At 34.5% G+C, this 27,841-nt stretch overlaps 3 protein-coding genes across 5 annotated transcripts in view; 1 reads left to right on the top strand and 2 right to left on the bottom strand.

Moving 5' to 3' along the window:
* The first annotated feature begins 1,318 nt into the window (after positions 1–1,318).
* On the top strand, positions 1,319–4,651 carry LOC100879883 (RNA-binding protein 47). Its single transcript, XM_003700908.3, has 5 exons — positions 1,319–2,117; positions 2,980–3,154; positions 3,241–3,566; positions 3,798–3,927; positions 4,406–4,651. The coding sequence occupies exons 1-5, from the start codon at positions 1,410–1,412 to the stop codon at positions 4,504–4,506; spliced, it is 1,440 nt and encodes a 479-aa protein (XP_003700956.1). The 5' UTR covers positions 1,319–1,409; the 3' UTR covers positions 4,507–4,651.
* Positions 4,652–5,927: 1,276 nt separating this feature from the next.
* Positions 5,928–10,014, bottom strand: LOC100879771 (uncharacterized). Its single transcript, XM_012279766.2, is given in 4 exon segments — positions 5,928–6,585; positions 7,660–7,869; positions 7,871–8,014; positions 9,736–10,014. Coding segments are annotated over 4 exon segments (939 nt in total). The 5' UTR covers positions 9,945–10,014; the 3' UTR covers positions 5,928–6,209.
* Positions 10,015–12,252: 2,238 nt separating this feature from the next.
* Positions 12,253–27,841, bottom strand: part of LOC100878211 (lachesin) — a 53,305-nt gene continuing 37,716 nt past the window's right edge. For 2 of the 3 annotated variants that reach the window (XM_076537952.1, XM_003700807.3), the window contains 6 exons: positions 23,325–23,510; positions 20,009–20,198; positions 15,683–15,811; positions 15,492–15,611; positions 15,184–15,354; positions 12,253–14,276 (listed from right to left, as the gene is read on the bottom strand). In XM_076537952.1, the coding sequence (XP_076394067.1) occupies positions 13,900–14,276; positions 15,184–15,354; positions 15,492–15,611; positions 15,683–15,811; positions 20,009–20,198; positions 23,325–23,510 (1,173 nt within the window). In that variant the 3' untranslated portion in view covers positions 12,253–13,899. The remainder of the gene's footprint in view (positions 14,277–15,183; positions 15,355–15,491; positions 15,612–15,682; positions 15,812–20,008; positions 20,199–23,324; positions 23,511–27,841) is intronic. The other variant, XM_012279762.2, reaches the window with a different exon arrangement.

The raw sequence follows: 27,841 nt of genomic DNA, 5'->3' as shown, positions 1-27,841 counted from the left end.
AGTGTTAGTTTGTTCTATTCTTAATATTTGAATTACACTATTGTAACAATATTATTATATCTGCCTTATAGGCATATCTTAAGGCTCAAAGTGTTGTAAATAAAAAAAAATTCATTTTTCCTTTTCATTTTTAATAAAAGTCTTGGTGCGTTTTGTAAAGCTTTTTTCCTTATATTGTCGTAATTGCAAAACAATTTATAAGTACTGATAAAATATACAAATATCTTACCTTGTGAAAAACTGCAATTTTGTGTTCTGGTAGTTCTGCCCTTCATCGCCATGCGGTGCCACCGGTACTGTTTTTTACTGCACATATTAAAATTAAAGAAATAAAAATAAAACTTATAAAGTATCACTAAATTAATGAATTAATATCTTTACATTAATATAATTTTTAGTCTCACTATAATTCAAATAAAACAGGTATACAAGCTTTAATACCTTATCGATGCAGGTGCAATATCTGTAGAACATTTGTATCTACTGCCGTATCGTAAATAACAATGTCGGTAAAATATAACCTTGATTTATGCGTATGTATTCTATATTTCAGCGTGTAATGCTCGATACTATAAAGTACAACGTATGATTTCTATTTTCAGCTATTCCTATTAGAAATTTTCGAATACTTAAATATTTAAATTGCAAATCTTCGAATTTCAAATTTTCGAACACTACAATATTCATGTCCCAATGAATTCAATATGAATCTATGTAAGAGATCATATTATATTTGATAAATAATTCAAAGTTTAGAAGTTTTGGTAATTGAAGGCATGCACTATTTATTTATAAATTATACTAAAATACTAATGAATGCAATCAAAATCAAAACAACAATAGAAAATAAAATATAATAAGTTTAAGTTAAAAGTACAATAAAAAGTAATAAAGATATTAAGAAGTAATATTATAAATATGTATTCTATCCAAAAATTAATTTTTGACAAAATATTACATAATATTATCCGCTTACATTTTCAATGGATTAACGACGTAAAATGGCATCAGACTCTTGCACCACGTCTCGAAATCGTGTATAAACGTTCACAAAACAAGGATCTTTATTACGGTACCTCTCGTTTGAAAAGATAAAGAAATTTACAAGGCCCAGTATTTATAGCCCCACTTGAAACCTAATATGGTACGCACGTGCCTTGCTTTACAGCGAAGTAAAGTGGGCCCTCGAGTGTTTGTTATCCTTCCTTCGAACCGTGTCATTGTATCGGCGATGACACCGGATCAACGATTGGTCCACCCGTGTAGAAACACTGCAAATATTCCAACGAATTCTGTGCGTTTGTGGGGGAAGGGGGAGGAAGAAGGGAACGAAAAAAGGCTGGAAGGATCAACTTAGTCGACACAGTACGTTTGCAGTTTTCGTGGAGGTTGACACGCGTCGCAACAGTATGGATATCGTGCAAAAGATTTGCGCCAGGTCGACCGAGAACGTCGCCGTCGAGTATCAATTGACGATCAGATTGTTAGAGATGTTGCAGAGAACGAAGTACGAATTAGTGCAAGAAAACGGACAACGTCGTTTGACCGCGCCGGAAATCGTTCGCGGCGAAAAGCAACGCGTAAAAGGTGCGGAGATCTTTCTCGGTCGTCTTCCGCGCGATTGTTACGAGGACGAATTAATGCCGATGCTCGAGAAGGTTGGACGTTTGATGGAATTAAGGTTGATGCTCGATTTTTCTGGCTCGACACGCGGTTACGCGTTCGCATTGTTCGAAGATTCGAAAACTGCGAGAAACGCGTGCGCAAAACTCGACGGTTACGAAGTCAGACCCGGCCATCGTATCGGTGTCGTCAAATCCGTTGACAATTGCCGGCTCTTTTTCGGTGGAGTGCCGAAAAACAAAAGCAAAGAGGAATTCATGACGGAACTCAATAAGATACTTGAAGGCATCACAGACATTTATCTATACCCCAGCGCACACGACAAGTCGTTGAACCGCGGTTTCATCTTCGTCGAATTCAAAGATCACAGGGCCGCCGCAATGGCTAGACGAAAATTGATACCTGGAAGAGTTATGTTGTGGGACCATGAAATTGCGGTCGACTGGGCAGATCCTGAACCTGGAGATCCTATCGATGAGGATGTCATGGAGAACGTAAGTTCTAGACTATTGCCATTTTGGATTTTTATTAACTTTAGAAGTTTTAATCTTTGCAATCTTTTTATGGAAATCCATTAAGACATTAATCTTTCATAACATTTTATATATTTTTCTAAATATTATATTACATTAAAGTATATAAATATTGCGCTGTTCAATTTTTATTTATATAAAATTATTATCGTTTGATGTACAACTTATTATAATCTATTTTTATTAAAATTCATATCAATTGCACAATAATAAAGTCAGCAATACCTTACTAGATTAACGATAATTTTTGGATGTCTCCACGTTAGAATTCGAGCGGCTTTGAATTAAAATGCAAGCGAAATGATTTAATTGGCAATTTATTTAACGTTCGAACGATGCAATCGGGTCAACTGTGACCCAGACATATAAAATATATACATTATCCCCATCGTATTTTCGCTATGGTTAGATACATTGAAAATTTTAAATGAAATGGCTAAGTTGTATCGAAATATAAAATTCAACGGCTTGTATAAAACGTGAACATTTCGATACTGGGCCAATTAGAACACGAAGCTATGAAATTATTCAATAGCATTTCAATTAAAATTATAACTTTTAATAAAAATATTTTGTATATTGGGAAATAGAATCTAAACGAACAGCGTGGAAATTAGGAAATGAAATTTAAATTGTCACCATATTAATTGCCGAGGGCTAAACTATTTTTTAACAAAGTTCCAAATTAAAATATTTCAAAATATGTATTTCCAGCGTTTTACAATGAACACATTTTTTCGCGACTATTTTCTCACGAAACTATTTTTTCGCGACTTGTAAGAGAGTAAATCGAAAGTTATTTACTATTTATAATTGTTCTCAGGTAACCGCTCTTTTCGTGCGAAATTTAAGCTTGGACGTGCAGCAGCAAAAAATTCGAGAAATATTTCAGAAGAGCACAAAAATACCAATACTAAAGTTGAAAAAAATTAATCATTTCGCGTTCATACATTATGAAAGCCGACAAGCAGCGCAGGCCGTAATGGACATTATGACGAGTACGTATATTATAATATTTCTCTTAGTCATTTGATTGTTGGACTGTCATATACATTTATTAACGAATAAAAATAAATAAAATTAGAACCCAATGGCGTCGCCGAAAAGGAAGGCTGGGAAATACGTTGGGCGAAGCCGATTGGAGCGACAAAAATTTTGGAGAGGCAACGATGCATCAACGAAGCGGTGGCAAAGTCGAATCAGCAAAAAACGACTCAAAACACGCGGGGTAAACGCGTATTAGCAAAAAAAAACAACGCTAAAACTAATTTGGATTGCAATGATAACGAGGTCGTCGACGTGACAGCAATGTACATGGATGCTTTGCATAACTTCGTTAAAGCGAAGTTCAATGCTTCGTGTTCTTTTAACTGCTTTCCTGTAGCTGGCACGCCGGGTTTCGCGTGCAAGGTAAATTACTTCACCAATTCCATTTACAAGAAAACTTCAAGAATTCTATGCATCTTCATTTGCAAATTATAATATCATTGTGCAATTGTAATTTAATTTATTTTCATGTTAAATTTAAGAAGATGAAGGTCAGAAATTTTTAGCTCTGTTTTTATCTTCATTTTATATTCGCTTCTTGCTACATGATATTCATCTTCCGTACTCATGGTTTATTTATACTTGTTTGTTCAGGTGACTATTTTTCAAGAGAACTGTGTTTTATTCGAATATCACGGAGAGTTAATGCCAACTAAACAGAATGCAATAATTGCTTCGTGTACGAAAATGTACCAGTTCGTTGCCACGAAATTCCATACTTGCGGTAAGTTTAACAATAAGAGATAGTATTTTCTAACCCTCATCAAACGGATCGAAATCCTGCGTTCAGATCCGTGTGGAAACCGATGAATGTAATTTGATACGTGGTCTGTTTTGACGAGCACAATGCCAGGCCGTTCCTCTCAATCAGATGAATTCTTTCACTTCTATTATTCTGGAAATTTCCAGCGCGGTATGCCCATTCCAATGGTTTTATGTTATAACTTGTTTAAAAAGCAAATCACGGATTTTGTCTTAATGAAGGAACTTCTTTCATGGATCGTTCCTATTTGGACGGCGAAATACGTCAAACTATATTTTTGAATTCTTTTGCATTTCATGTTTTGAAGTCTCACATGTTTAGTAGATAGAAAATATCAAAATATAATAAAAGAGAGTAGTAAAAATAATTTTATTTTATAATATAGTTACATTTTATAATAAAGTTAAATATATATAACTTATATTTATTTTTCTTGCAGTGTTGCAGAACAATGAACAATATTACATGCAACAGAAATTAGGAATTAACCCTGCAGTCGGATCACCAATCAACGACTGGAACAACATAGAACAGAACTGAATATAGATCATTTTTTAAGGTGAATATTTTAATGCGACGAATAAAAAGACTATTCATAATTATTTATAACGTAGAGATCCGATAGCATGAGAAAAGGAACATAGAGAAAAGAAACTTAAATTCATAATAAAATAAGAATGAGATTTTATTTTTACATTTACCGCTGACGATCTTAACCGAATTTTAGAAACGAATGATCCGAATTTTATACTTTAAATAATTGAGATCAAATACGTTTTTATTAATCATAAACTTGGATGAAATGTCGTGCAATATTTTACGGAATGGAATTGAAAAGAGTTTTTATGAAAAATAGACGGCAATGCAAATTCTATCTTTTAAATTTTCAAAGTTTTTGAAAAATAAATGGATTGAGAATGAAATTGAGAAAATCTGATGATCACAGGTTCTCTACGTTAAACAATGTACTTTAAACATTCTTATTAACAATCTTAATGTGATTATAATATAGTTTTTATATAAAGTATACACTATTTACCATCAATTACCGCGAGTGAAGCGTAATCAATCAAAGATTAATATAGTTTTCAATCATTGTCAATTGAATCTCAAGTTGCGCTTAGAAGATAAATATCTCCTTTTTTGTTTATGTTTATAGTATATATATAAATTATATAAAAAACACGTTATGTTTAGTAATTTATGATTGTTTTACAAGAGTATAGCTTACATAAAAGTTAAAATAAATGATCATATTCAATCATTTAATGCCTGAACTCGTGAAGTGTAATCTTTAGATGTAAGAATCAGATTTAAGTATTAAATTAAAATTAGATATAAAACAGAATGTTTTGTACCAAAAATAAATGTTTATTTTCGTATTTTTCTAGCAATAAACTGTTTCAGTTATAAATTATGACTCTTATTAAAAGTTTAACACCAATTCCACGAACCTCGCAATCTATTCCCCGATTTCACCATCGTAGGGTTAATAACGATCTTTTAGAAGTAACATTATTCGATCCTCTGAAGTTAATTTATAATCGGAAAGGGTGCGATTATCCTCCAAATAATAACCTTGATTCCAAAGTTTCATTCGCTCCGGCTTCCACGTTTCGTTATTTCTTTCGCATAATAGTTTCGAAAGCTTTAGCTTTAGATACCCAATTGTCTCAGAATAAGACATTCGTAATTTTACACGTGGACCATCGAGCCTGTATATCGTTACAATTCGTTCACAATTACATTTCATTTTTATAACAAATTAATCTTTCATGACGTATTTCATTCTCAATAAATGTATACTATTTTCAACAATTTTATCATCCTGTTAGCTACAATTTTACAACCATATATTTTTATTTTAATTTTCCATTTATCTTATCTAAATTTCATTAGGGTTAGAATATACAGAAAACAATCTTTTATTTTTTTAATTTTAGAAATAACTTCTCAACACATACAGTGATTCACAAATTTATTATATTTACACAATCTGATATTAAAATAATTATCTTTCATTAGTATAATGATACTTTATACTATATCTAAGGATTATAATAATTATAATCATAGTAAATATGTATATATTAAAGTTCAGAGAAATATATGAATAAATAGTTACATATTTAATCCTTGAATACTGAATCAACTTTTTGAAGTTGAGTTTTAATCATGTCTGTTTCGAAAACCTTTACGAATTAATGAATATGTGTCAACGAAAGTGAACGTCTTTGAAATAATTATTTGGTCGGTGGGGAAAATCGAGCCAACGATCTTGACATTGGTTTCAAGATCATCGTGTAATCCTCGAGCACTCTCCTCACAGATTCGTTATCCGTATTTCCGGTAGAATTCTTTGGTCTCATACAACGAACCAACTGTCGTGCTTTCATAGTGCATTCGACATTTTGATGTGTCGCCGGAGTAGAAAATATTTGCAGCGCGAAGTCGAGCAGTTTTCCAACGGCACAATCGAGAATAGTGTCTTTCGGTATTTCACCCTGGCCGCTTTCCGAGCAATCTTTGATGACGGCGCTCATCCACCCCCAATCCTCCCAGTCCTCGTTGTATCTTACGTGCTGATTTTCCAATTGCCATGTCAGATGAGCACGGTATCTATGAATTATAAGAAAGAATATTCTAAGGAAGAGGAAAGAAATTTTATTTTTCAGAGTGTTTACATTATTAATTATTTGAATATTCGTCAGCCTCAAATTTCCAAAGACCTTCAAATTTTTTAATACCAAAATTTTCAAACCCCTTATATTCTCAAAACCATTATGTCTCAAATCACAAAACTATTAAAACCTTGAACTCTTAAATTCCAAAATTTTTAAACCTCCAAATTTTCAACCCTCAAATTCTAAAATTCTAAATTTCCAAATTCAGACCTTCAAATTCTTTAATTCTAGAATTTTCAAACCCTTAAATTCTTCAACCCTTTATACCCAAAAACACAAAATTATCAAATCTCTAAATTTTTAAATTCCAAAATTTTTAAACCTCTAAATTTTCAACCCTCAAATTCTAAAATTCTAAATTTCTAAATTCAGACCTTCAAATTCTTTAATTCTAGAATTTTCAACCCCCTAAATTCTTCAACCCTTTATGCCTAAAATCACAAAATTATCAAACCCTCAATTTTTAAATCCCTGAATTCTGAAACCTCTAAATTTTCAACCCCTAAATTTTAAAATTCTGAAATTCTAAAATTCCAAAATTCTAAAATTCTAAAATTCTAAAATTCTAAAATTCTAAAATTCTAAAATTCTAAAATTCTAAAATTCTAAAATTCTAAATTTCTAAAATTCTAAAATTCTAAAATTCTAAAATTCTTAAATACTTAAACCCCTAATTTCTGACATACCCAAATCCTAAAACTCCTAAATTCTCAACCCCCCAATTTCCAACTTCCCAAATTAAATTTCTAAACATCCAATTTTCAAGACCTCCAAATTTTTTCTAAATTTAAAATATTCAATTAAAAAATGCCTAAACCTTTAAATACAAACAACCCTTAATAATAACCTTATTATACTCTCCCCCTTATTACACTCTCGACGAATGTTGAAGAAAGCAAATTTAAGGGTGGTTCGTAAAGAACTTCCCCAACGAAAAAAACGTCATTTCTCATGTTTCCCGCAATTCGTCCAAAGTTGTGGAAGAAAAAGGAAATCGAGCGATACTTACCCCCAACTGAGCGGATTCTTTTCAAACTTCACATTTTTAAGGCTTTTTAGGTAGGCGAACATACTGTATTCGATAAATTTGATTTGGTTGTAATCGAAATAGAAGTTCTCCAAATTGGGAAGTAATTGGAACACTCCATAATCGATCCATTCGATGTTGTTGAATGATAGATCGAGAGTTTTCAAATTGTACGTGTTCACGAACCAATCTTGGTACAGATCTCAATCGGTTACCCCATAGTATTAATTTCTGGAGGTTGGTGAGTCCTATGAATGCTAGGGAATCTATCGCTTCTATATTCGATTTATGTAAATCCAGTGTGATTAGTGTTGCACCGAATCTTGCGAAAGCATGACTGCGAACATAAATATTACATTTTTAGATCTTTTTCTTTTTTAATTTCGAAAATTGAGGTAGATGAAAATTGTGAAGTATTGATAATTCTTTGGGATGGGAATAGGGAGATTATGGGGTTAGTAGTTTTGTTGTAATTTATTCTTTCTCTAATATGTATTGTATTTTTTATTGAGAAATGGGGAATGATTAACTGTTAATTATTTTTTATGAAACTTGTGGGACTGATTGGAAATTTTTAAATTCCACAATTTTTGGATGTCATTAAATTCTCAAATTTCCAATTTCTCAATTCCGAAAATTCTCAAACTCTGAAATAATCAAATTTTCAAATCATGAATTTTTCAATTCTGAAAATTCTGAAATTTCGATTGACCAAATGCCAAAATTCTCAAATATTAATTTCTCAAATCTTAAATTCTCAAATTCCAATTTCCCAAATTTCAGAATTCAAAACCTCAAATTTAAAAATCTCTAATTTACTACATCACAAAAGTCTTAAATTCTCAAGTTTCCAAATTCTAATTTTTCGAGCCCCAAATTCACAAATTTCTACTTTCTCAAATCCCAAAATTCTGAAATTCCAATTTCTCAAATTTCCAATTTCCCAAATTCCAAATTCTCAAATTCCAATTTCTCAAGCCCCAAATTCTGAAATCTCCAATTTCTGAAATCCCAATATTCTCAAATTCCAATTTTCCAAATTCCAATTTCCCAAATTCCAAAATTCTCAGGTCCAAATTCCTCAAACCCCAAATTCTGAAATCTCCATTTTCTCAAATCCCAATATTCTCAAATTCCAATTTCTCAAATTTCCAATTTTCCAAATTCCAAAATTCTCAGGTCCAAATTCCTCAAACCCCAAATTCTGAAATCTCCATTTTCTCAAATCCCAATATTCTCAAATTCCAATTTTCCAAATTCCAAAATTCTCAAGTCCAAATTTCTCAAACCCTAACTTCTGAAATTTCTCATTTCTCAAATCCCCAATTTCTCAAATTTCGACTTTCCTAAATTCCAACATTCTCAAATTCCAATTTCTCAAGTTCCAAATTCTGAAATCTCCACTTTTTCAAATCCTAAATTCCCAAATACCAAAATTCTCAATTTCCAATTTCTCAAACCCCAAATTCCAAAATCCGCAATTTACTCGACCCAAAAATCTCAAATTTCAAAATTCTCAATTCCATTTTTTCAACCCCCAAATTCTAATACTCCAAAATTCTCAAACCCCAAATTCCAAAATCCCAAATTTACTCCACCCAAAAATCTCAACGCCCCAATTCAAAAATCCCCAATTCACTCCACTCAAAAATCTCAATTCCCAATTTCTCAACCCCCCAATTCCAAAATCCATAATTTACTCCACCCAAAAATCTCAAGTCCCAAAATTCTCAATTACCCATTTTCTCAAACCCCTAATTCCAAATCCCTAAAATTCTCAACTCCCAATTTCTCAACCCCCCAATTCCAAAATCCCCAATTCACTCCACCCAAAAATCTCAAACCTCAAATTCCAAACCCCCCAATTTACTCCACTCAAAAATCTCAAATCCCAAAATTCTCAATTCCCAATTTCTCAAACCCCAAATTCCAAAATCCCCAATTTACTCCACTCAAAAATCTCAAATCCCAAAATCCTCAAATTCCCAAATTCTCTCACCAAAATAATCTCTCCTCTTATAAACCATATCACATTCCATAATACTACTTTCCTCTTACCCATGTAGATACGCCACATTCGACTCTGAAATTTCAATGTGCGTAGTGTTGCCCCTCGCCCTGTCCAATTTACTCAAATCCGTTAACTCTGTACACTGGAACCTCACGGACTTAGCACGTTTGTTGATAATAGTTCGACAATTGTTCGATGCGGTCGTGACACTTGCCAATAAATTGAACACGAAAAACGCTACTAACAGATACATCATGATTCACGTCGAACAAAGAGCAGCGTCGAGAACGAGCATTTAATAACTGAACGCTCTTCTGATAGCTCGTGTGATGCGCAACTGAATCGCGTGGGTGGCGTATCCTTCGTTTCTTGTTACGTTTTCCTCTTTCGATAAGAAATCGGATTGCGTCGATTGAAAAAAAATCTCTTCTTTTCTCCTTATTTATTTTGTATTTTACATTCAGATCAATAATTTCTTAAACAAATGAAAATGTTAAGCAAACTTTTTTTGTAGTCATATTTTCATACTCGTATTTTGTTTGCATACAAATAATTCTTTAAACGGATATTAAACGTTTAGTAAAAATTGTTTCATTTATCGACGCTTTTAAATATTTGTATTTTTCGCTTATGCAAGTTAATTCACTTCATATTAAATTACTTCATAAATTTATATTAAAAGCAATATAAAATTATTTTGTTTATCGTTGCTTTTATAACTTCGCGTTTTATGTTTACGCAAAACGTCATTAATCAAAGTGGAGTATATTAAAAAATATCAGAGATAATTTATGATATAAATGGAATACTACAAAGGTAAATCAAAATGTAATTGTTTATTAAAAATGTTTGAAGTTGTATTTGACCTTGAAACGAAAAAGCTTTAGGTTTTGTTCTTTAAATGTTCTATTCTAAAGAATTTGTTCTATTCTTTAGAAGACTCATTTCCTCATTTTCTTATTTTCTCTTGCGAAAAACATATTTGTTCCACAGAGAATATTTAGAATAGAATAAATTCTTTAGAATAGAACAAATATTCTCTAGAGAACAAATATGTTTTTCGAAAGAGAAAATTAGGAAAGGAGATAGAAGTGAGTATAGAAATTTGAAAAGTAGTGAAAACGATAGAAAGTTCGCAAGTGTGAAGTCTGGACGCCAAATGTGCGAGTTGACGATGACCAGACACGCTCGGAGCCTTGAAGAAGAATATACAGAAAGGGATAAGAGTGTAACTGCAAAGTTCCATAAAAGAGAAATTCGGGAATGAATTCGTGAAATAGGTAGGCACGTGGAAGCAATAGCTTAATTGCTACGATGCTAGGTAGTGAAAAGTGTAATTTATTTTTTTATAGTAGACAAATTTGTTGTTTGGAGGGAAATAAAAGGGAAGCTGAGGATTTGGGGGTGTAGGAATTTGGGGATTTGGGAAATTGGGGAGTTTAGAATTTAAGAAATTGAAAATTTGGGGAATTTGAGAATTTGGCAAAAACTGAATTTAGGGATTTGTGAAATTGGACAATGGAGAATTTGGGGATTTATGAAATTGGACAATGGAGAATTTGGCAAACTGGGAATTTAGGAGGTTGAGAATCTGGGAAGTTGAGAATTTGGAGAGTTAAGAATTTGGGGAGTTGAGAATTTGGGGAATTGAGAATTTGGGGAAGTTGAGAATTTGGCAAAGTGAGAATTTGGTGAATTGAGTATTTGTAGAATTGAGAATTTGGGGAGTTGAGAATTTGGAGAGTGGAGAATTTGGGAAGTTGAGAATTTAGAGAGTGGAGAATTTGGAAAATTGAGGATTTGGGGAAGTTGAGAATTTGGCAAAGTGAGAATTTGGTGAATTGAGTATTTGTAGAATTGAGAATTTGGGGAGTTGAGAATTTGGAGAGTGGAGAATTTGGGAAGTTGAGAATTTGGAGAGTGGAGTATTTGTAGAATTGAGAATTTGGGGAGTTGAGAATTTGGAGAGTGGAGAATTTGGGAAGTTGAGAATTTAGAGAGTGGAGAATTTGGAAAATTGAGGATTTGGGGAAGTTGAGAATTTGGCAAAGTGAGAATTTGGTGAATTGAGTATTTGTAGAATTGAGAATTTGGGGAGTTGAGAATTTGGGAAGTTGAGAATTTGGAGAGTGGAGAATTTGGGGAATTGAGAATTTGGAAAATTGCGAATTTGGGGAAGTTGAGAATTTGGCAAAGTGAGAATTTGGTGAATTGAGTATTTGTAGAATTGAGAATTTGGGGAGTTGAGAATTTGGAGAGTGGAGAATTTGGGAAGTTGAAATTGGGAATTTGAAAAATTGACAATTTGAGCAATTGAAAATTTGATATATTGATAATTTGATGAATTCAGAATTAGAGGAATTAGAAACTTGGACAATGGAAAATGCGAAATTATGAATTTAAGTAATTGAGAATTTATGAAATTGAAAATTTGTGAATTTCTGAATATAAGAATTTGAGATTTCTAAAAATTGCAAATTCACAAAATAGGTAATGAATACCTATAATTCTAAAAATGTACAAACATCTAACTTAAAAATAACAAAAGCCAACAACAAAAAGCATTATGGTAAAAACAACATTTATTGTCGTAGATTATATACACGAATACACAACCGAGACGTTAACATCGATAAATAATACATCCAAGTATGTTATCGACAACGTTTGACGATAGTCGATGATCGACCGTGTAAAATGGCTGCGCCAAAAATCAACAACAAATCAATATTTCCGCATTTGCTTCATAAGTTTGTCTCAACATGCACCCGCACTAAATAACTCACAATAGTGTCCGCTCAGTTCTTCCGAAAATAATTGTACACCCGTTGATGTACCCATAAATCATTACTGATCATTATGGGACTCGGTAGATTCGGCTAACGATGACGGTTTATCAGGGCAATCGGTGATCAATATTGCTGTTCCACCGATCGATCGTATACAGCTATAGTTATTGTCATAGAAACCGTTCGTTATTTACACCATAGAATGATACATCGATGCGTTTGATGTCGCACACCTATATAGTCTTTTCAAAGATGTCCTTTGACCATCTTCTTGCATGAAGTCGCTATCTAACAAGGATAACTCCTCGAGTGTCCTCCTCGAACTTTAATGAGCTTTCGTATGCTGATTGATCGTGCTATTACGAATCCTTTTGTACAGGGTGACAGGAAAATTAGGGATCAAAACATATTTTAAGGGTTAACTAAGGGTTACATGAACATAGGTCTCATTTTGTATAAACTTTATTATAGAAAGTTTAAACTATACCAACATTGTGCATTGTGTTCTGTTTCTGAGTCTTTTTTGGGGACTTTGGGACCTATGTTAGACCCTTATTAATCAAATCGGTGAATGTACGTTTAATATCTTTGACTCCCTTTTAATCCTTCTTCGGATATGACTTTTATTACCGAGTTCAAATAAATTACAACTGGGACTTCTAGAATGGGGTGCTAGGAACTTCAGGTCTTTAGGACGGTGCAGTTTAAGGATTTTTGCGACCTATGGAATTTTATAATTTTGCAGTAACTGTTCAAGGTCAGTTGAGACTTGAATCTCCAAAATTTTTAGATTTTTAAACTATGAAATGTAGAATATCATTTTGTAATTTTACAAGTTTGAATTAGAACTTTAAGGTTCTTAGAACCTTGACAATTTTTTAACTTCGCTATTTTGTGCCTTTTTTTAAACTTATTAATTTTATGAGCTTCATTCTGTAACATTGAAATTGTATGTTTTTTAAATGTTAGGACTGCAACTTTAAGCTATGTCTGAGACATTGCAATTTCATCAGTCTGTGGCTTTAGACTATAACACTATTTGTTTCACGGGTACATGGCAGTACAACAAGGATCCAACATAACGTATTTAGTTCAAAACTTTGAAACGCTGTCGTAGTCGCCATAATCCGAAGAAGGATTAGACACCCTGTACATCTCCAGTCCGAACGCAAAGAACGGTTGACCGTAATCTAAATGAAACTCTAATTCTTCAAAACTTCATCTCAACATAAAGATAACTGTACAGACGGTATAAAAGTCAACGTTAACGTACGAGAACATGGTGTGAACGCAAGAATAACCGTTTGTAAGGTAGTTCGTTGGTACGTAAGAGTAGGCAGAGTACACGCGATAGGAGCTTCCGTTTATCCTACAGGAAAAAAAGGTGATTTGTACTCTTCCGTACATACGAAACGGTGAACTTTACGAGCTACAGATCACTATCACTATGAAAGCGAGCATTAATCCTACGCAGTTTAATCGCGAGTGTCGCGACGATGTCACGCTGTTCTGAACATTCAGTTGGGTCGGTGCGAAATTCGCTGGCGCAGGTGCGGGTGCCGGATATGATGAAACTTTCGATTTTTTCGCGTTGCTGTCCGTCAAAGCGTTCGAACTGTTCCTCCTGAGCATAGGCGTTGTGTGACCCATATTTCCACTATTTTTCGACAACGAACCAGTTCCTTCTCGCCCGAACGAATGCAGCTTCCCTTTTCTGTCGCTCTGCTTTTTCGTCCCGTGTTTGCCCGTGAATTCCGTGTTGCGCAGAGGCACCGACGTCGTCCTCGTTAAATGTAACTCTGCAATCATTTCGTCATACGTATTCTAATCTGCTCAAAATTAGACCCTCATTCTTCTATGTCAAAATTCTTCAAATTATTTTATGTGGTCTTTGAAGGAAGAGGAATCTTGAGGGTACATATACGCTCTGTATAAGGTTATAGGTTAGGTAGGATATATGTGAGGGTATATGATACCACCCAGTGAGGGTACATATACTTAGAAGAACAGAGGAACTCACAATAATTTTTTCTAAGTTATTTAGAATTACATAAATTTTTATGAAGGAGGTGCAAGAGTACATTGAAGAAAGTGATACACCTTAGTCTTCAATTTTCTAGGCAGCTCACAACTAAATTACTGTTACAATGTTAAGACAAAGGTTCATTTTGCAGTAAATTCTTGATAATGCAAATTATAGTATATAAATTTTATCTTGAAGAGTCATTAAAGAGATAACTCTTAGCAATTGAACAGTGCAACCATTCAAGATAAACATTTTTAAATCAAATGTATAATGTAATACATGTGATTTATGGATATTTTGTGAAACAGAAAAGATATAGACATTGTTCAGTTCAAGATATAGATATACACAGTATGTCGGGAAAATAACGGATCTTTTAAAATAAAAAGAAAAGAATTATTTTGTCAAAATTAATTTTTTTTATGCAAAAAACACTGATACACTGATACAGTATCAGTAAACGCTATAAATTTACAATTCGTTGCTCAATTTGTTGTGTTTTGTAGAGGAGGTATGTTTTCAGATAACATGTTTTAATAGATGGCGCTAGTTTTCCTTAAATTTAAACAATTCCGTTACTTTTCCGACATATTGTGTAGAGTTGGATGCAAAATTCATTGCAGTAAAAATACAAGTTTGTCACATTCGATAAGGGTATATTGAGAACAGAGTTAAGTTACCTTGAAGCCTTATCGTCCCGTCAGCCTTGCCAAGTAGATTTTCCGCGGAACACGTGTAGCTCCCAAAGTCGTCCCTGTTCAATCTCCTGATGGTCAGATTTAACTGATACGCGTAGTCGTTCAACGTAACCTCCGACAGATCGTGTTTCTCATCCGGCAATAATTTTATACCTGCAACGTCCAGAGGAATATCGTGGCGCAAGGAACAGTTTACGTTACGTTACACGTAGGGCAATCATTATAGCGAAATGGAGCCTCGACACTGAGAAATAACCCTTGCGATTCGATATTACTCGCCTGATCCTTACCGTCGTCCCTGTACCATGTGTTCAGCGCTTTCGGCGACGACTCGACGTAACAATGAAGAACGACGTCGCTGTTAGCCGGGGCCGCAACTAATTGGTTCGAGACTTTAATCAGCGGTTTAACTGCACCGAGAAAACTATTATTAATTATGTAAGTTTGCTCGAAAAGGTCCGGGAGTGACTCCGCCACTTACAACGGACGTTCGCGTAATATCGTTTGCTGACTGTCGGTGGAACGCCGTTGGACGCGATGCAAAGGTACGAACCCATCTCCTGGCGTAGAATACCCTTCAAATGAAGCTGTTCCCCCTCGTACGATTTCACTGTATCAAAGAATTCGGTATTGCTCTTGAATCGAGTGGCAACGAGTAGATGTGTATGGTTCTGGACTTATTTTGGCGCGAGTGGATTTGTCAGAGAACTGGAAATGTGGGGAGAGGTTCTTGAGATTGGAAGGTGAGGGTTTTTCATGAAAGTTTTGAGAGCTTTTCTTAGTTTGCGAATATTTTCAGTTTAGAATTTTAGTACACAACTTGGGGACTTTTTGGATTTGGGATATATTAAGTTGGGAATTTGAGAAATTTGAAACTTGAGAGTTTGATGATTTAGAAATTGGGGGATTTAGGAAATCAGAAGCTTGGGAATTCGATTTTGTAATCTGGGAATTTGAGAATTCGGAAATTTAGGAATTTGATAATTTTGAGATTTAGAAATTTAGGAATTTGAGAATTTGAGAATTTGGGAATTTGAGAATTTGAGAATTTGGGAATTTGGGAATTTTGGGAATTTGAGAATTGGGGAATTTGGGAATTTGGGAATTTGGGAATTTGGGAATTTGGGAATTTGGGGAATTTGGGAATTTGGGAATTTGGGAATTTTGGAATTTGAGAATTTGAGAATTTGGGAGTTTGGGAATTTGGGAATTTGGGAATTTAGGAATTTGGGAATTTGGAAATTTGGAAATTTGGGAATTTAGGAAATTTGGGAATTTGGGAATTTGAGAATTTGAAAATTTGGGGATTTGGGAATTTGGGAATTTTGGAATTTTGGAATTTTGGAATTTAGGAAATTTGGGAATTTGGGAATCTGGGAATTTTGGGAATTTGGGAATTTGGGAATTTCAGAATTTGGGAATTTGGAAATTTGAAAATTTGGGAATTTGGGAATTTGGGAATTTGGGAATTCGGGAATTTGGGAATTTTGGGAATTTAGGAAATTTGGGAATTTGGGAATTTGGGAATTTGGGAATTTCAGAATTTGGGAATTTGGAAATTTGGGAATTTGGAAATTTGGGAATTTGTTAATTTGGGAATTTGGGAATTTGGAAATTTGGGAATCTGGAAATTTTGGGAATCTGGAAATTTTGGGAATCTGGAAATTTTGGGAATCTGGAAATTTTGGGAATTTCAGAATTTGAGAATTCGGAAATATAGGAATTTGAATATTTGAAACTCTGAAAATTATTGAATCTCGAAACTGAAGTATTTGGAAATCAAAACTTTGGGGATTAAAGAATCAGGGAATGTGACGATTTGTAAATTTGTAAATTACAAAATTTTAAATTTGAGAACTCAGTGTAGTGTAAATAACCTCCATACAACAAATACGTAATAATTAATTCTAGATAATACACAATACTTTTATAGACAATATAATATGTCTACATAAAGTATGTAATTATACCTAAAATCAAATAATGCATTTCGACAATCTATTGAGGCTAATAAGACAGAATTGGTGCATTGTACGGAACATCATCTGAGAGCTGTAATTACAGCCAAACTCGAGCTGCGTAGCTTCATATTAATTATATCGTAATTGTGTTTTTGTTAAACTTAATATCATTGTTCTAGTACTTTGCCGAGCTGTAATATGTTTATGGACCTAGTAAGATCTTTGTAAATGGAATGTATGTTCCTCAATTTCAGTTGTGCTAGCGTAACAATGTTTCGTTGTTTGTAAGTTGTACAATAGTTCTCTGTTAATGCACGGAGATGTTGATATATTTAAGGAAATTTAATATCAGAGGTTATTTGAGGTAATACAAGTATAATATTTGTGCTTGTTATATTAAAAAGTGTATTTTTAAATTTTTAGATATTTAGGTTTATAGATTTTTTTATTGCTAGATTTCTAGATTCCTAGATTCCTAGATTTCCACATCCCTAGATCTATCGATTCCTAAATTCCCACATTTCTAAATTGCTAAATTTCGAAATTCCTGAATTTCTATATTTCTGGATTCTTAGATTTCAAAATTAATACATTCCAAAATCCCTAGATTCTTAGATCCCTAAATCCCTAAATCCCTAAATCCCTAAATCCCTAGTTCCCTAGATCCCTAGATCCCTAGACCCCTAGATTCCTAGATATCTAAATTCCTAAATTCCCACATTCCTAAATTCCCACATTTCTAAATTTCTAAATTTCTAAATTCCCAAATTTCCAAATTTCCAAATATCCAAATTTTCAAATTTCCAAATTTCCAAATTTCCAAATTTCCAAATTTCCAAATTTCCAAATTTCCAAATTTCCAAATTCCTAAATTCCTAAATTCCTAAATTCCTAAATTTCTAAATTTCTAAATTTCTAAATTTCTAAATTTCTATGTTTCTATCTTCTTAGATTCCTAAATCCTTAGATCACTAGATCTCTAGATCCCTAGATCCCTAGACCCCTAGACCCCTAGATCCCTAGATCCCTAGATCCCTAGATCCCTAGATCCCTAGATCCCTAGATCCCTAAATCTCTAAATCCTTAAATTCCTAAATTCCCACATTTCCGAATTTCCGAATTTCCGAATTTCCGAATTTCCGAATTTCTAAATTTCTAAATTCCTGAATTCCTATATTTCTAGCTTCTTAGATTCCAAAATCCCTAGATTCTTAGATCCCTAAATCCCTAGATCCCTTGATTCCTAGCTTCCTAGACCTCTAAAATTCTAGATTCCTATATTTCTAGATCCATATACCACTAATTCCTTACATGTCCGCATTCCTTAATCCTACATACCTATATATCCCTAGACCTACTATATATCCCTATATATTCCTATATATCCCTACTGGTAGTACTCCGTGTATCTCCAAATTCCTATAGTCCTAACTTCCTCTACCCCCTAATTTCCAACCCCTAAATCCGAATACTCATAAATACCCATTAACCCCAGCACCCATAATCAATTTATCAGCTCAAATTAAAAAATATTTGGCTGTATAAAATTCCGACAACAATACATCAGAAATTAACAATGAGAGGCTAATTCTCGAGCATATAGGTTTTACTACATTTCTATTCTGCTTCACCGTTTCGTCCCTTTTTTTTAATTCTCGCATCGATTTCATTTCATACCGGCACGTATTCCATTTTAATATACGCGTTTCGGCCAGAATTTGGAGCAAACGTCACGGTAAATGACAGGAAACGAATGCGATTCATTAAGGAGCCAGGAAACAACGGGCGTAGCTCGGTGTGGTGTGTTTTAGGGAAAGATATACATTTTAGGGCAGAATCACTGGCACGATATAGATTCTGAGTGGTAGACACTTTCGCGGTGCAGTGTACACAGTGAATATTGCAATCGGGTATGCGAATCGATGGGGTCGGCGAAGAGGAAATATATGTAAAGTCAACATCCATCACTCACTGTTAGAAAGGCTAATCGGCTGGCTGATTTTCCACGGAACGCGATGGACCCAGCCGGATCACGCTCTCGCGTTCTCCTACGTTCAACAAAAGCCTCCGCCATTTTACCAAACTTTCGGACGTTATTTTCTTAATGATTTAAAAAACTTCCCTTTCATTTCATTCTTCGCATTTAACGCTACATTTACCCGTAAGAATGATCTCAAATTATAGAAATTGAGGAGCTTTTGTTGAAGTGCAGGTTAATTTTTGTCGAGATAAAAATTGAGTTTATGAATCATGGATGTTTACTTCTTATTTGATTTCATTTATTCACTTGTCAAGGAGAAAGCTTGTTATTCAAGACACTTGACCTACAATTTCCTAGACAGTGCGTCATTTATAAATTATTTATTACTGCAATGTGAAGACGAAGAAAGAAAGTTAAAAAGTTAAATATATTTTGCATTAAATTCTTGATTATAAAGGTTATAATTAGAATCGAACCTAAAATTCAACTTCACTAAAACTACCATTCTGGTTTGTTACATATGAACCGTACTGTACATCATGAGTGCAGCATGAGTGCATCATGAGTGCATCATGAGTGCGTCATGAGTGCGTCATGAGTGCGCCATAAGTGCGTCACGAGTGCGTCATACCTGCGTCACAAGTGTGTCATGAGTGCGTCATAAAATTGTAGAACAAGAAATTTATGAAAATCTCCTTAATTAATCAGAAATGAAATGAAATTAATCTACAATACAGAATTGCTAAAACATTTGTTCGTCCAATATTTTTTCAGACATGTACGTTCACAGTATTAATTTAAAAACTTCGAAAGAATGGCCCGTATTAAAATTCGCAACGAAGATCGTGATTTGAGTTAGTATTACCTCGTTGAACACCATGCTCCGTTCGAAGAGTAATATTCCGGCCATCTTCTCTTCGCCAGGTGACCACTGGTTTCGGTGTCCCTGTGGCATGACATTGTAATTGCAGATCACTGTTCTCTTTAGCCGTTAGATCAGCCGAGTCGTCCAAATCCTCGATATCGGGTGGTATCACTACCTTCATGTGTCCCGTCTGTGTAAAGATCGTTACAAGCTACCATATACTATCATTTATCTTTTCGCTGGAAAAAGATCCGCCAGACCTCGTGGACCAACCTACTATTCCCATGGACATTTAAATCAAGCTTAGCACACGGATTCAAACCTCAACAAATGCGATTGCTCAGCGGAGACTTGTTTTTAATCTGGCTTTGGGCATCGAAAAAATACACAGACAGGGGCTCACTAGTTACTGTTAAGGTGAATCGTATCAAATGGCTGACTTTGGGACGTACGAAATCTGAGGTGATTTGGTGACGTGCGGGGATCATGGACTGATACTCTTGGCGTATTGGAAACGTTTTATGGGAAATTGATAGGTAAATTCTTGGTGGTGGGTAAGTGATTTCTGTGAGAGAAGTTTAGATTGTGGGATGTAGGATAGAGAGTATGATAATAGACGGGTGTAGACGGGAGGTGAGTGGAGTATATGGTGATACAACGCGTGGGGAATAGGATACGTGGTGAGTAGGGTATATGGTGACATAATGCGTGGGGAATAGAATATGTGGCGATACAACGCGTGGTGAACTCGACGCGTAGTAAACTTGACGCGTGGTGAATTCGACACGTAGCAAATTTGGTACGTGGTGAATTCGATATGTAACAAACATGCATGGTAAATTCGACGCGTAGCAAATTTGTCGCGTGGCAATACAACGCGTGGTGAATTTGGTGCGTGGTGAATTCGACGCGTAGTAAATTTGATGCGTGGTGAATTCGGCGCGTTGTAAATTCAACACGTGGCAATACAATGCGTGATGAATTCGACGCGCAGTATATTTGATGCGTGGTGAATTCGGCGCGTTGTAAATTCAACACGTGGCAATACAATGCGTGGTGAATTCGGCGCGTGGTGAATTCGACGTGTAGTAAACTTGACCCGTGGTGAATTCGACACATAGCAAACTTGGCGCGTGGTGAATTCGACACGTAGCAAATTTGGTACGTGGTGAATTCGATATGTAACAAACATGCATGGTAAATTCGACGCGTAGCAAATTTGTCGCGTGGCAATACAACGCGTGGTGAATTTGGTGCGTGGTGAATTCGACGCGTAGTAAATTTGATGCGTGGTGAATTCGGCGCGTTGTAAATTCAACACGTGGCAATACAACGCGTGGTGAATTTGGTGCGTGGTGAATTCGACGCGTAGTAAATTTGATGCGTGGTGAATTCGGCGCGTTGTAAATTCAACATGTGGCAATATAATGCGTGGTGAATTCGGCGCGTTGTAAATGCAACACGTGGCAATACAATGCGTGGTGAATTCGGCGCGTGGCAATACAACGCATGGTGAATTCGGCGCGTGGCAATACAACGCGTGGTGAATTCGGCGCGTGGCAATACAACGCGTTGTGAATTCGGCGCGTGGCGATATAACGCGTGGTGAATTCAGCGCGTAGTAAATTTGTTACGTGGTGAATTCGACACATAGTAAATTTGACGCGTGGTGAATTCGGCGGGTAATAAATTTAACGCGTGGAGAACTCGATACGTACTTAATTTGACGCGTGGCGGTATAACGCGTGGTGAATTCGACGCGTAGTAAATTTGACACATGGCAATCCAACGCGTGATATATTCGGCACATGGTGAACTTGACGCGTGGTGACCTCGGTTCTCACTAAATTTCGCACGTGATAATAAAAAGCGCATTGAAGTCGTTGAGTAGTAAATTCGGTAATTGGCAATATAACTCGCAAAAAACAAAATTTAAAGTGAATGTCACGCGGAATGAATTCATTGCGCCTAAAATACGACACGTAATTCGGCACTTGGCAATACAACGCGTAGGAAATGAAACTTGTGGGGAATGGAGCACGTAAATTTGTTTTGTTGCGTGGCAAATTTGACGCGTAGTAAATTTGTTGCGTGGCAAATATGACGCACAGTAAATTTGTTGCGTGGAAAATTTGACGATACGTTTCGAATAAAATGTGGCACCTGACGATATAACGCGTGATAGCGTAGTCTAACGAGTTGCAATCTAACGTGTAACTATCTAACGAGTAGCAATCTAACGTGTGGCTATCTAACGAGAAGCAATCTAACGTGTAGCTATCTAACACATGTCCACATACGAAGAATAGTAAACCACTTTAACTCTCATTTTGCACACTTGTCTCACCAAATCACGTCTCACAGTCCAAACACGTCCATTTGATACAACAATCGTAACATTATCGAACACAAAATAACACGTCATTTTATTGTACGTACATTTTTTTATTTTAAGAGGGAGAATAGATTTTCCATGCTTTCACACGCCCTTTAGTGAAATTTTGTCGATGTTATCTTGCCTCGATAGCAATATTTTTGACGCGTCATACGTTTAAATCCAGTCGGTAATGCACAACAACCCGTTACCTATTAACTCACGCCGTTTCGTTTGCATTGTATTGCCGTTTAATATCGAAACGTTTAACGCGAAAGATAAAATTGCTCCATAGTGGCAACGAATGAGAGTCGCGAAAAAATTGGTCGATTGCAAAAATCGAAGCACTCTGTTATAAAATACACTGCAGTCGATTAATACATAGCTTTCGTAATTTACAGCGATCAAATATTTATTACACCGTCAATTTATTTATTTCCGAGAGGTAATTGCAAAATTTAAACATTTGAAACTTCATCAAACATTTCGTTGAAATAATCAAAATTTAACGTGAATTAACCATAGTAATTACTTATAAGTTTCGAACATATTTTTAATAAAACATGTCAGCCTGAAAATATTTTTAGGCTACTTTAAGAGCCGTCACTTTTGAGAACAAACATTTTTACTTTTATTTTGAATATATAATTTATAGCAAACATTTTGTTCAGCTGATTTTACCTCTACGTCATACAGCAATGACATACACATTTTTAAATTAAATATAAATTGAAGAGTTAGATATGAACTAAAAATGTTACATGTTACATTCTATGTATTGAATATAGTTGACATTCTGAAATAAAGATGGCTCATATTGGACCACTTAATTCGCTAATTGAGAGGGTAGATACTTATACAACTAAGAGTGCGTAATTACTTGGAGTTGACATGGAAAATCATATTATAGAACGTGTTTAAGTTGACGAAGACCGTACCAACCTGACTCCTCATAGGATCCGTATTAACTTGACACATGTACGTGCCAGAGTCGTTCGGTTGAACGTTGGTCACGTGCAGTTTCCACGTGTTATGTCCGTTATGAGTGACAGACAGCCGTGGGTTATGAGCGACCATGTGTGTATGAATGGCCAGAATAGCTTTGGAGTCCGACTTTATCCAGGCAACCTGCATAATACAATCACGAACATGAACGTTTCGCCATTTCAGCAACTGATTATAAACCGCGACTCGGACACGTCTCTCTGTATTACTTACACCGTACGTTTATAATACATGTTTTAGAATTAGTTCGTTACGAATGATGTTTCGTATTCTGTCCGGAATATGCTACTGCTTTAGCGGGAGTATTAGGACAATTACATGACTTGTGTTCGCTCGAACGTTTCAAATTTAGATGCGGGTTTATGTATTCTGGAAATTGTTTTTGGATGGGTGCAAAATATTGTTGCATTTCTATATTAAGGTCGGGATGAAGTTTGTGCAATTTTCGGAATTTTTACGGTTTTTGAGTTTTTTAAATTTTAACAGTTTTAATTTTAATTCACAAATTTTTAAATTCCACAAGTTTTCTATTTTACAAATTCTAGTTTTTCCAAATTCCAGTTTCCCCAAATTTCAAATCCCCCAAATTCCAAATCTCCTAAATTCCAATTTCCTCAAATTTCAAATTCCCCTAGTTCCAATTTCCCCAAATACCAAATGACACTAGTTCCAATTCCCCTAGTTCCAAATTTCCCCAAATTCCAAATACCCCCCGTTCCAATTTTGCCAAATTTCAAATTGGCCCAGTTTCAATTTCCTCAAATTCCAAATTCCCCTAGTTCCAATTTCCCCAAATACCAAATGACACTAGTTCCAATTTCCACAAATTCCAAATTCCCTTGGTTCCAAATTCCCCTAGTTCCAATTTTCCCAAATACCAAATTACACTAGTTCCAATTTCCCTAGTTCCAATTTCCCTAGTTCCAATTTCCCTAGTTCCAATTTCCCTAGTTCCAATTTCCCTAGTTCCAATTTCCACAAATTCCAAATTCCCTTGGTTCCAATTTCCCCTAGTTTTAATTTCCTCAAATTCCAATTTTCCCAAATTCCAAATTCCCCTAGTCCCAATTTTCTCAAATACCAAATTCCCCTAGTTCCAATTTCTCTAAATTTCAAGTTCCCCTAGTTCCAATTTCCCCAAATTCCAAATTTCCTAAATTTCAAATTTCCCTAGTTCCAATTTCTCTAAACTAAAATTCCCTTAGTTACAATTACCTCAAATTTTAAATTCCTCTAGTTCCAATTTCCCCAAATTTCAAATTCCACTAGTTCCAATTTTTCCAAAGTCCAAATCCTTCAATCTTCAAATTGCCCTAGTTCGAATTTACCCGAATTCCAAATCCCCCAAACTTCAAATTCCCCTACTTTCAATTTTTCCCAAATTCCCCAAGTTCTAACTTTATTGCCGCCATTACAAAAATATAACTCGAGGCCATATAACCTGTTAAACCATCAATTCACCCTCTAACACATACAAATTGAAACAACCCAAAGATACACCAGCTCAACTTGCAAGTTATTGAATAATAAATAAAAAAGATACGTTTAACACTAGATTTACGGACGTTTGATGGTCACTTTTATTTAAATTTACCTAAAGTAGAAAAATAAATAAATTGCAGATGATATGTGAACTGCGTAAAACATTGAATCTTTTGCTGAAAGTTGATGAAAGTTGACATTTTTGCAAAAATTTCTTAACAAATTCTGTCATCTAAAATGGACCTATTATCCGTTATTTTGACGGATTCCGTAAATGCAGTGTTAAAAATGTGTAAATAACAAAGTGTCTCTATTACGGTCACTTACAAGATCAACCAAGTCCACAAATGGCAAAGGGCACAATAAGAATAATACACTTGCAGGTTCGAATGTACCGAGACCGATCGTCTTGATCGTTGAAGTTCGTGCTTTAGTATCTATTGAACGCTTCTAGTACCTTGGTTACTTTCCTGATTAGCTAGCAGTTAAACCTTCCCTGAGGAACACCTCCATCCGGTTAAGGCACCCTTCTTATTACACTCTTCCTCTTCGGGTTTCCCTCAGGCCGTACGGTCGTTACCGGATATGAATAATAAATCTCGAAAGAAACGTTCCGTTCGATGAAATTTTCACCTTTAAGGCGCGAACTTCCGACAAATTGAATATTTAACTCTTACCGTCTCTTTTTTGCCGCGGATATTACTCGTGTACGGATTAACCGTTAGCCCAGATTAGGATCTGTTTAAGATGGTGCGATTCGTTGCCTGATTTATCCTTAACTATTTCACAGAATATAAAATTTTGAACTTCTAAAATTCTCTAAAACCATGAAGTTCTGACATTTGTAGCTTTTGATGTTTTAATGTAGCAAGTTTTTAATGTTACAAAATTTGAAATTCTAATTTGAAGTCCAAAAATATGACACAAGTTGTAGAATTTTGTTGCTTTAGATTTTGAAATTTCTGAGAAGATTTGTTTTGAAAAAATTAAGTTTGTTCCAAAGTGAAAAATTTTAAAAGTTTTGTGGTTCCAAAGTTATAAAATTCTGATACTTTAAATTCTCAAATACCAAAATTTCAAAGTCACAAACTTCCTAACTTGTAAGGTTCTAAAATTACGAACTGCTGATATTCCAAAACCCCAAAGTCCCAAAACTTTAATGTCTCAAAACCCCAAAGTCTCAAAACTTTAATGTCTCAAAACCCCAAAATTCAAAAGTAATAGTGTCACAATCTCCCAAAATCCCAAAACTAGAAATCTCTCAAAACTCCAAAGTCCCCAAATTTACAAAACACCAGTTAAAAAAAATTAACAATTTATCTTCCATTTTATGTTTTCCCTTAATCTGCAAATACAGAAGTCCTATAAGTGTGTGGGTTCTCCACAAGCATTAATACGCTGCTGCATGTATTAAAGAGGAATGTATGATACATTACGAACGCGAGTCTAATATAAACACTGAATTAATTACGCGTACGTATTATGTGCCTTAAACGATTGCACGAGATTTCTTTTCAACGTGATTTTTCTCTCGTGCGTTCATGAATTTCACAGTAAATGCAACTGTTAAATCTCGGAATGTAAATGTTATTCCGTAACAGCAGAAACAAATGGAGGCAAGAACGGATTCAGGTTACGGTGCATGTAATTTTGTTGTCTTCTTGCTTGAAACGAAATATGTTTCGTCGAAGATAACGGAAAATAGACTATCATTATTTCGGAATAAAAGGGGAAGAAAAGGTAATGTAATGTTACAATTTGTAAGATAAAAGGTATACGGAGTTTTCTTATTTAAGTGAGCTTCGATTGTGGCGGGAATATTTGGACGCCATTTTGAAGACATTGACTTAATTACGCGGTCACAGTAGAACTTCAGTTTAGTTAATAATAATTATAAGATTTATGACTGTGATTTATTTTAATTATAAATCTCAAATGTGAAGATAAGTAATGTAATGTAATGTTACAATTTGTAAGATAAAAGGATTACAGAGTTTTCTTATTTAATTGAGCTTCGATTGTGGCGGGAATATTTGGACGCCATTTTGAAGACTTACATGATTATGCAGTCACAGTAGAACTTCATTTTAGATAATGATAATTATAAGATTTATGGCTGTGATTTATTTTAATTGTAAATTCCAAATGTGAAGATATTTGTTTTTTCTTGAAACTGTTATGTTTTGATTAAAATTATTGTGTTACGATACTCAAGAATAAAATTGTTTTAAAAACAGTGAGCATTTTTAAAACAATGTGGGCATGTTAGGCATTTACCTAAACTAATTTAATGTGTAATATGAACTGAATTGTGTAGGGTTTCTATTGAAACGTTTACTAATTATAATTACCAATTTAACAACATAGAGTATTCGATTACACTGTAATTCATAATTCGAATTTCTCATTCAATCAAATAACAATGCACTTCGCAATTACAATCGAGGTACAATTGCACAGTACACTGTAATCAGATCAGAATTACTAATCAACAGGTAACCAAACTGAACGGGAACAAAAGACGAAGGAACCATGTTAGTAATTGTTAAATAATATCTACAAAATAATAATATGATATTTGCATACAAAATAATATCTACCCAAAAATAAACAAAAATTCACTTACACTCAAAATCACCTACTGAATTATTTCAAGAGTGAAACTTGTATAATACATAATTAAATTAATTAAAAAGTTTGATTACGTAATTCTAAATAAATACCTATTAAGAAGTTTGATAACAATTCAAAATTAGCAACGGTAATTAAAAAGACAGAGTACAATCCAAATTGCAACACAGTTAAACTACGTAAGATAATTAAATTACAACGTAATTCAATTAGAACAATGTACGTAAATTTAACGTGGAACATAAGCACTTTGTTGTACAATTACATGGTGATAAGAAAGAGGTATTTTCAAGGAGGGTGCGATAGGAGGTGCCAGGTTGCAGGTAATGCTCCTTATGATA

The sequence above is a fragment of the Megachile rotundata genome, chromosome 12, assembly GCF_050947335.1.
Source record: "Megachile rotundata isolate GNS110a chromosome 12, iyMegRotu1, whole genome shotgun sequence".
Classification (NCBI taxonomy): Eukaryota; Metazoa; Arthropoda; class Insecta; order Hymenoptera; family Megachilidae; genus Megachile; species Megachile rotundata.
The sequence above is the reverse complement of the archived record's forward strand: the minus strand, read 5'-3'. Positions and strand labels throughout refer to the sequence as shown.

What these genes read in the sequence shown, in the direction of transcription:
- LOC100879883 (XM_003700908.3), top strand. Translation starts at nt 1,410, where the DNA reads ATGGATATCGTGCAAAAGATTTGCGCCAGGTCGACCGAGAACGTCGCC. An exon ending in ATGAGGATGTCATGGAGAAC is followed by an intron (nt 2,118 to 2,979) that starts GTAAGTTCTAGA and finishes AATTGTTCTCAG; the next exon opens with GTAACCGCTCTTTTCGTGCG. An exon ending in CACGAAATTCCATACTTGCG is followed by an intron (nt 3,928 to 4,405) that starts GTAAGTTTAACA and finishes TTTTTCTTGCAG; the next exon opens with TGTTGCAGAACAATGAACAA.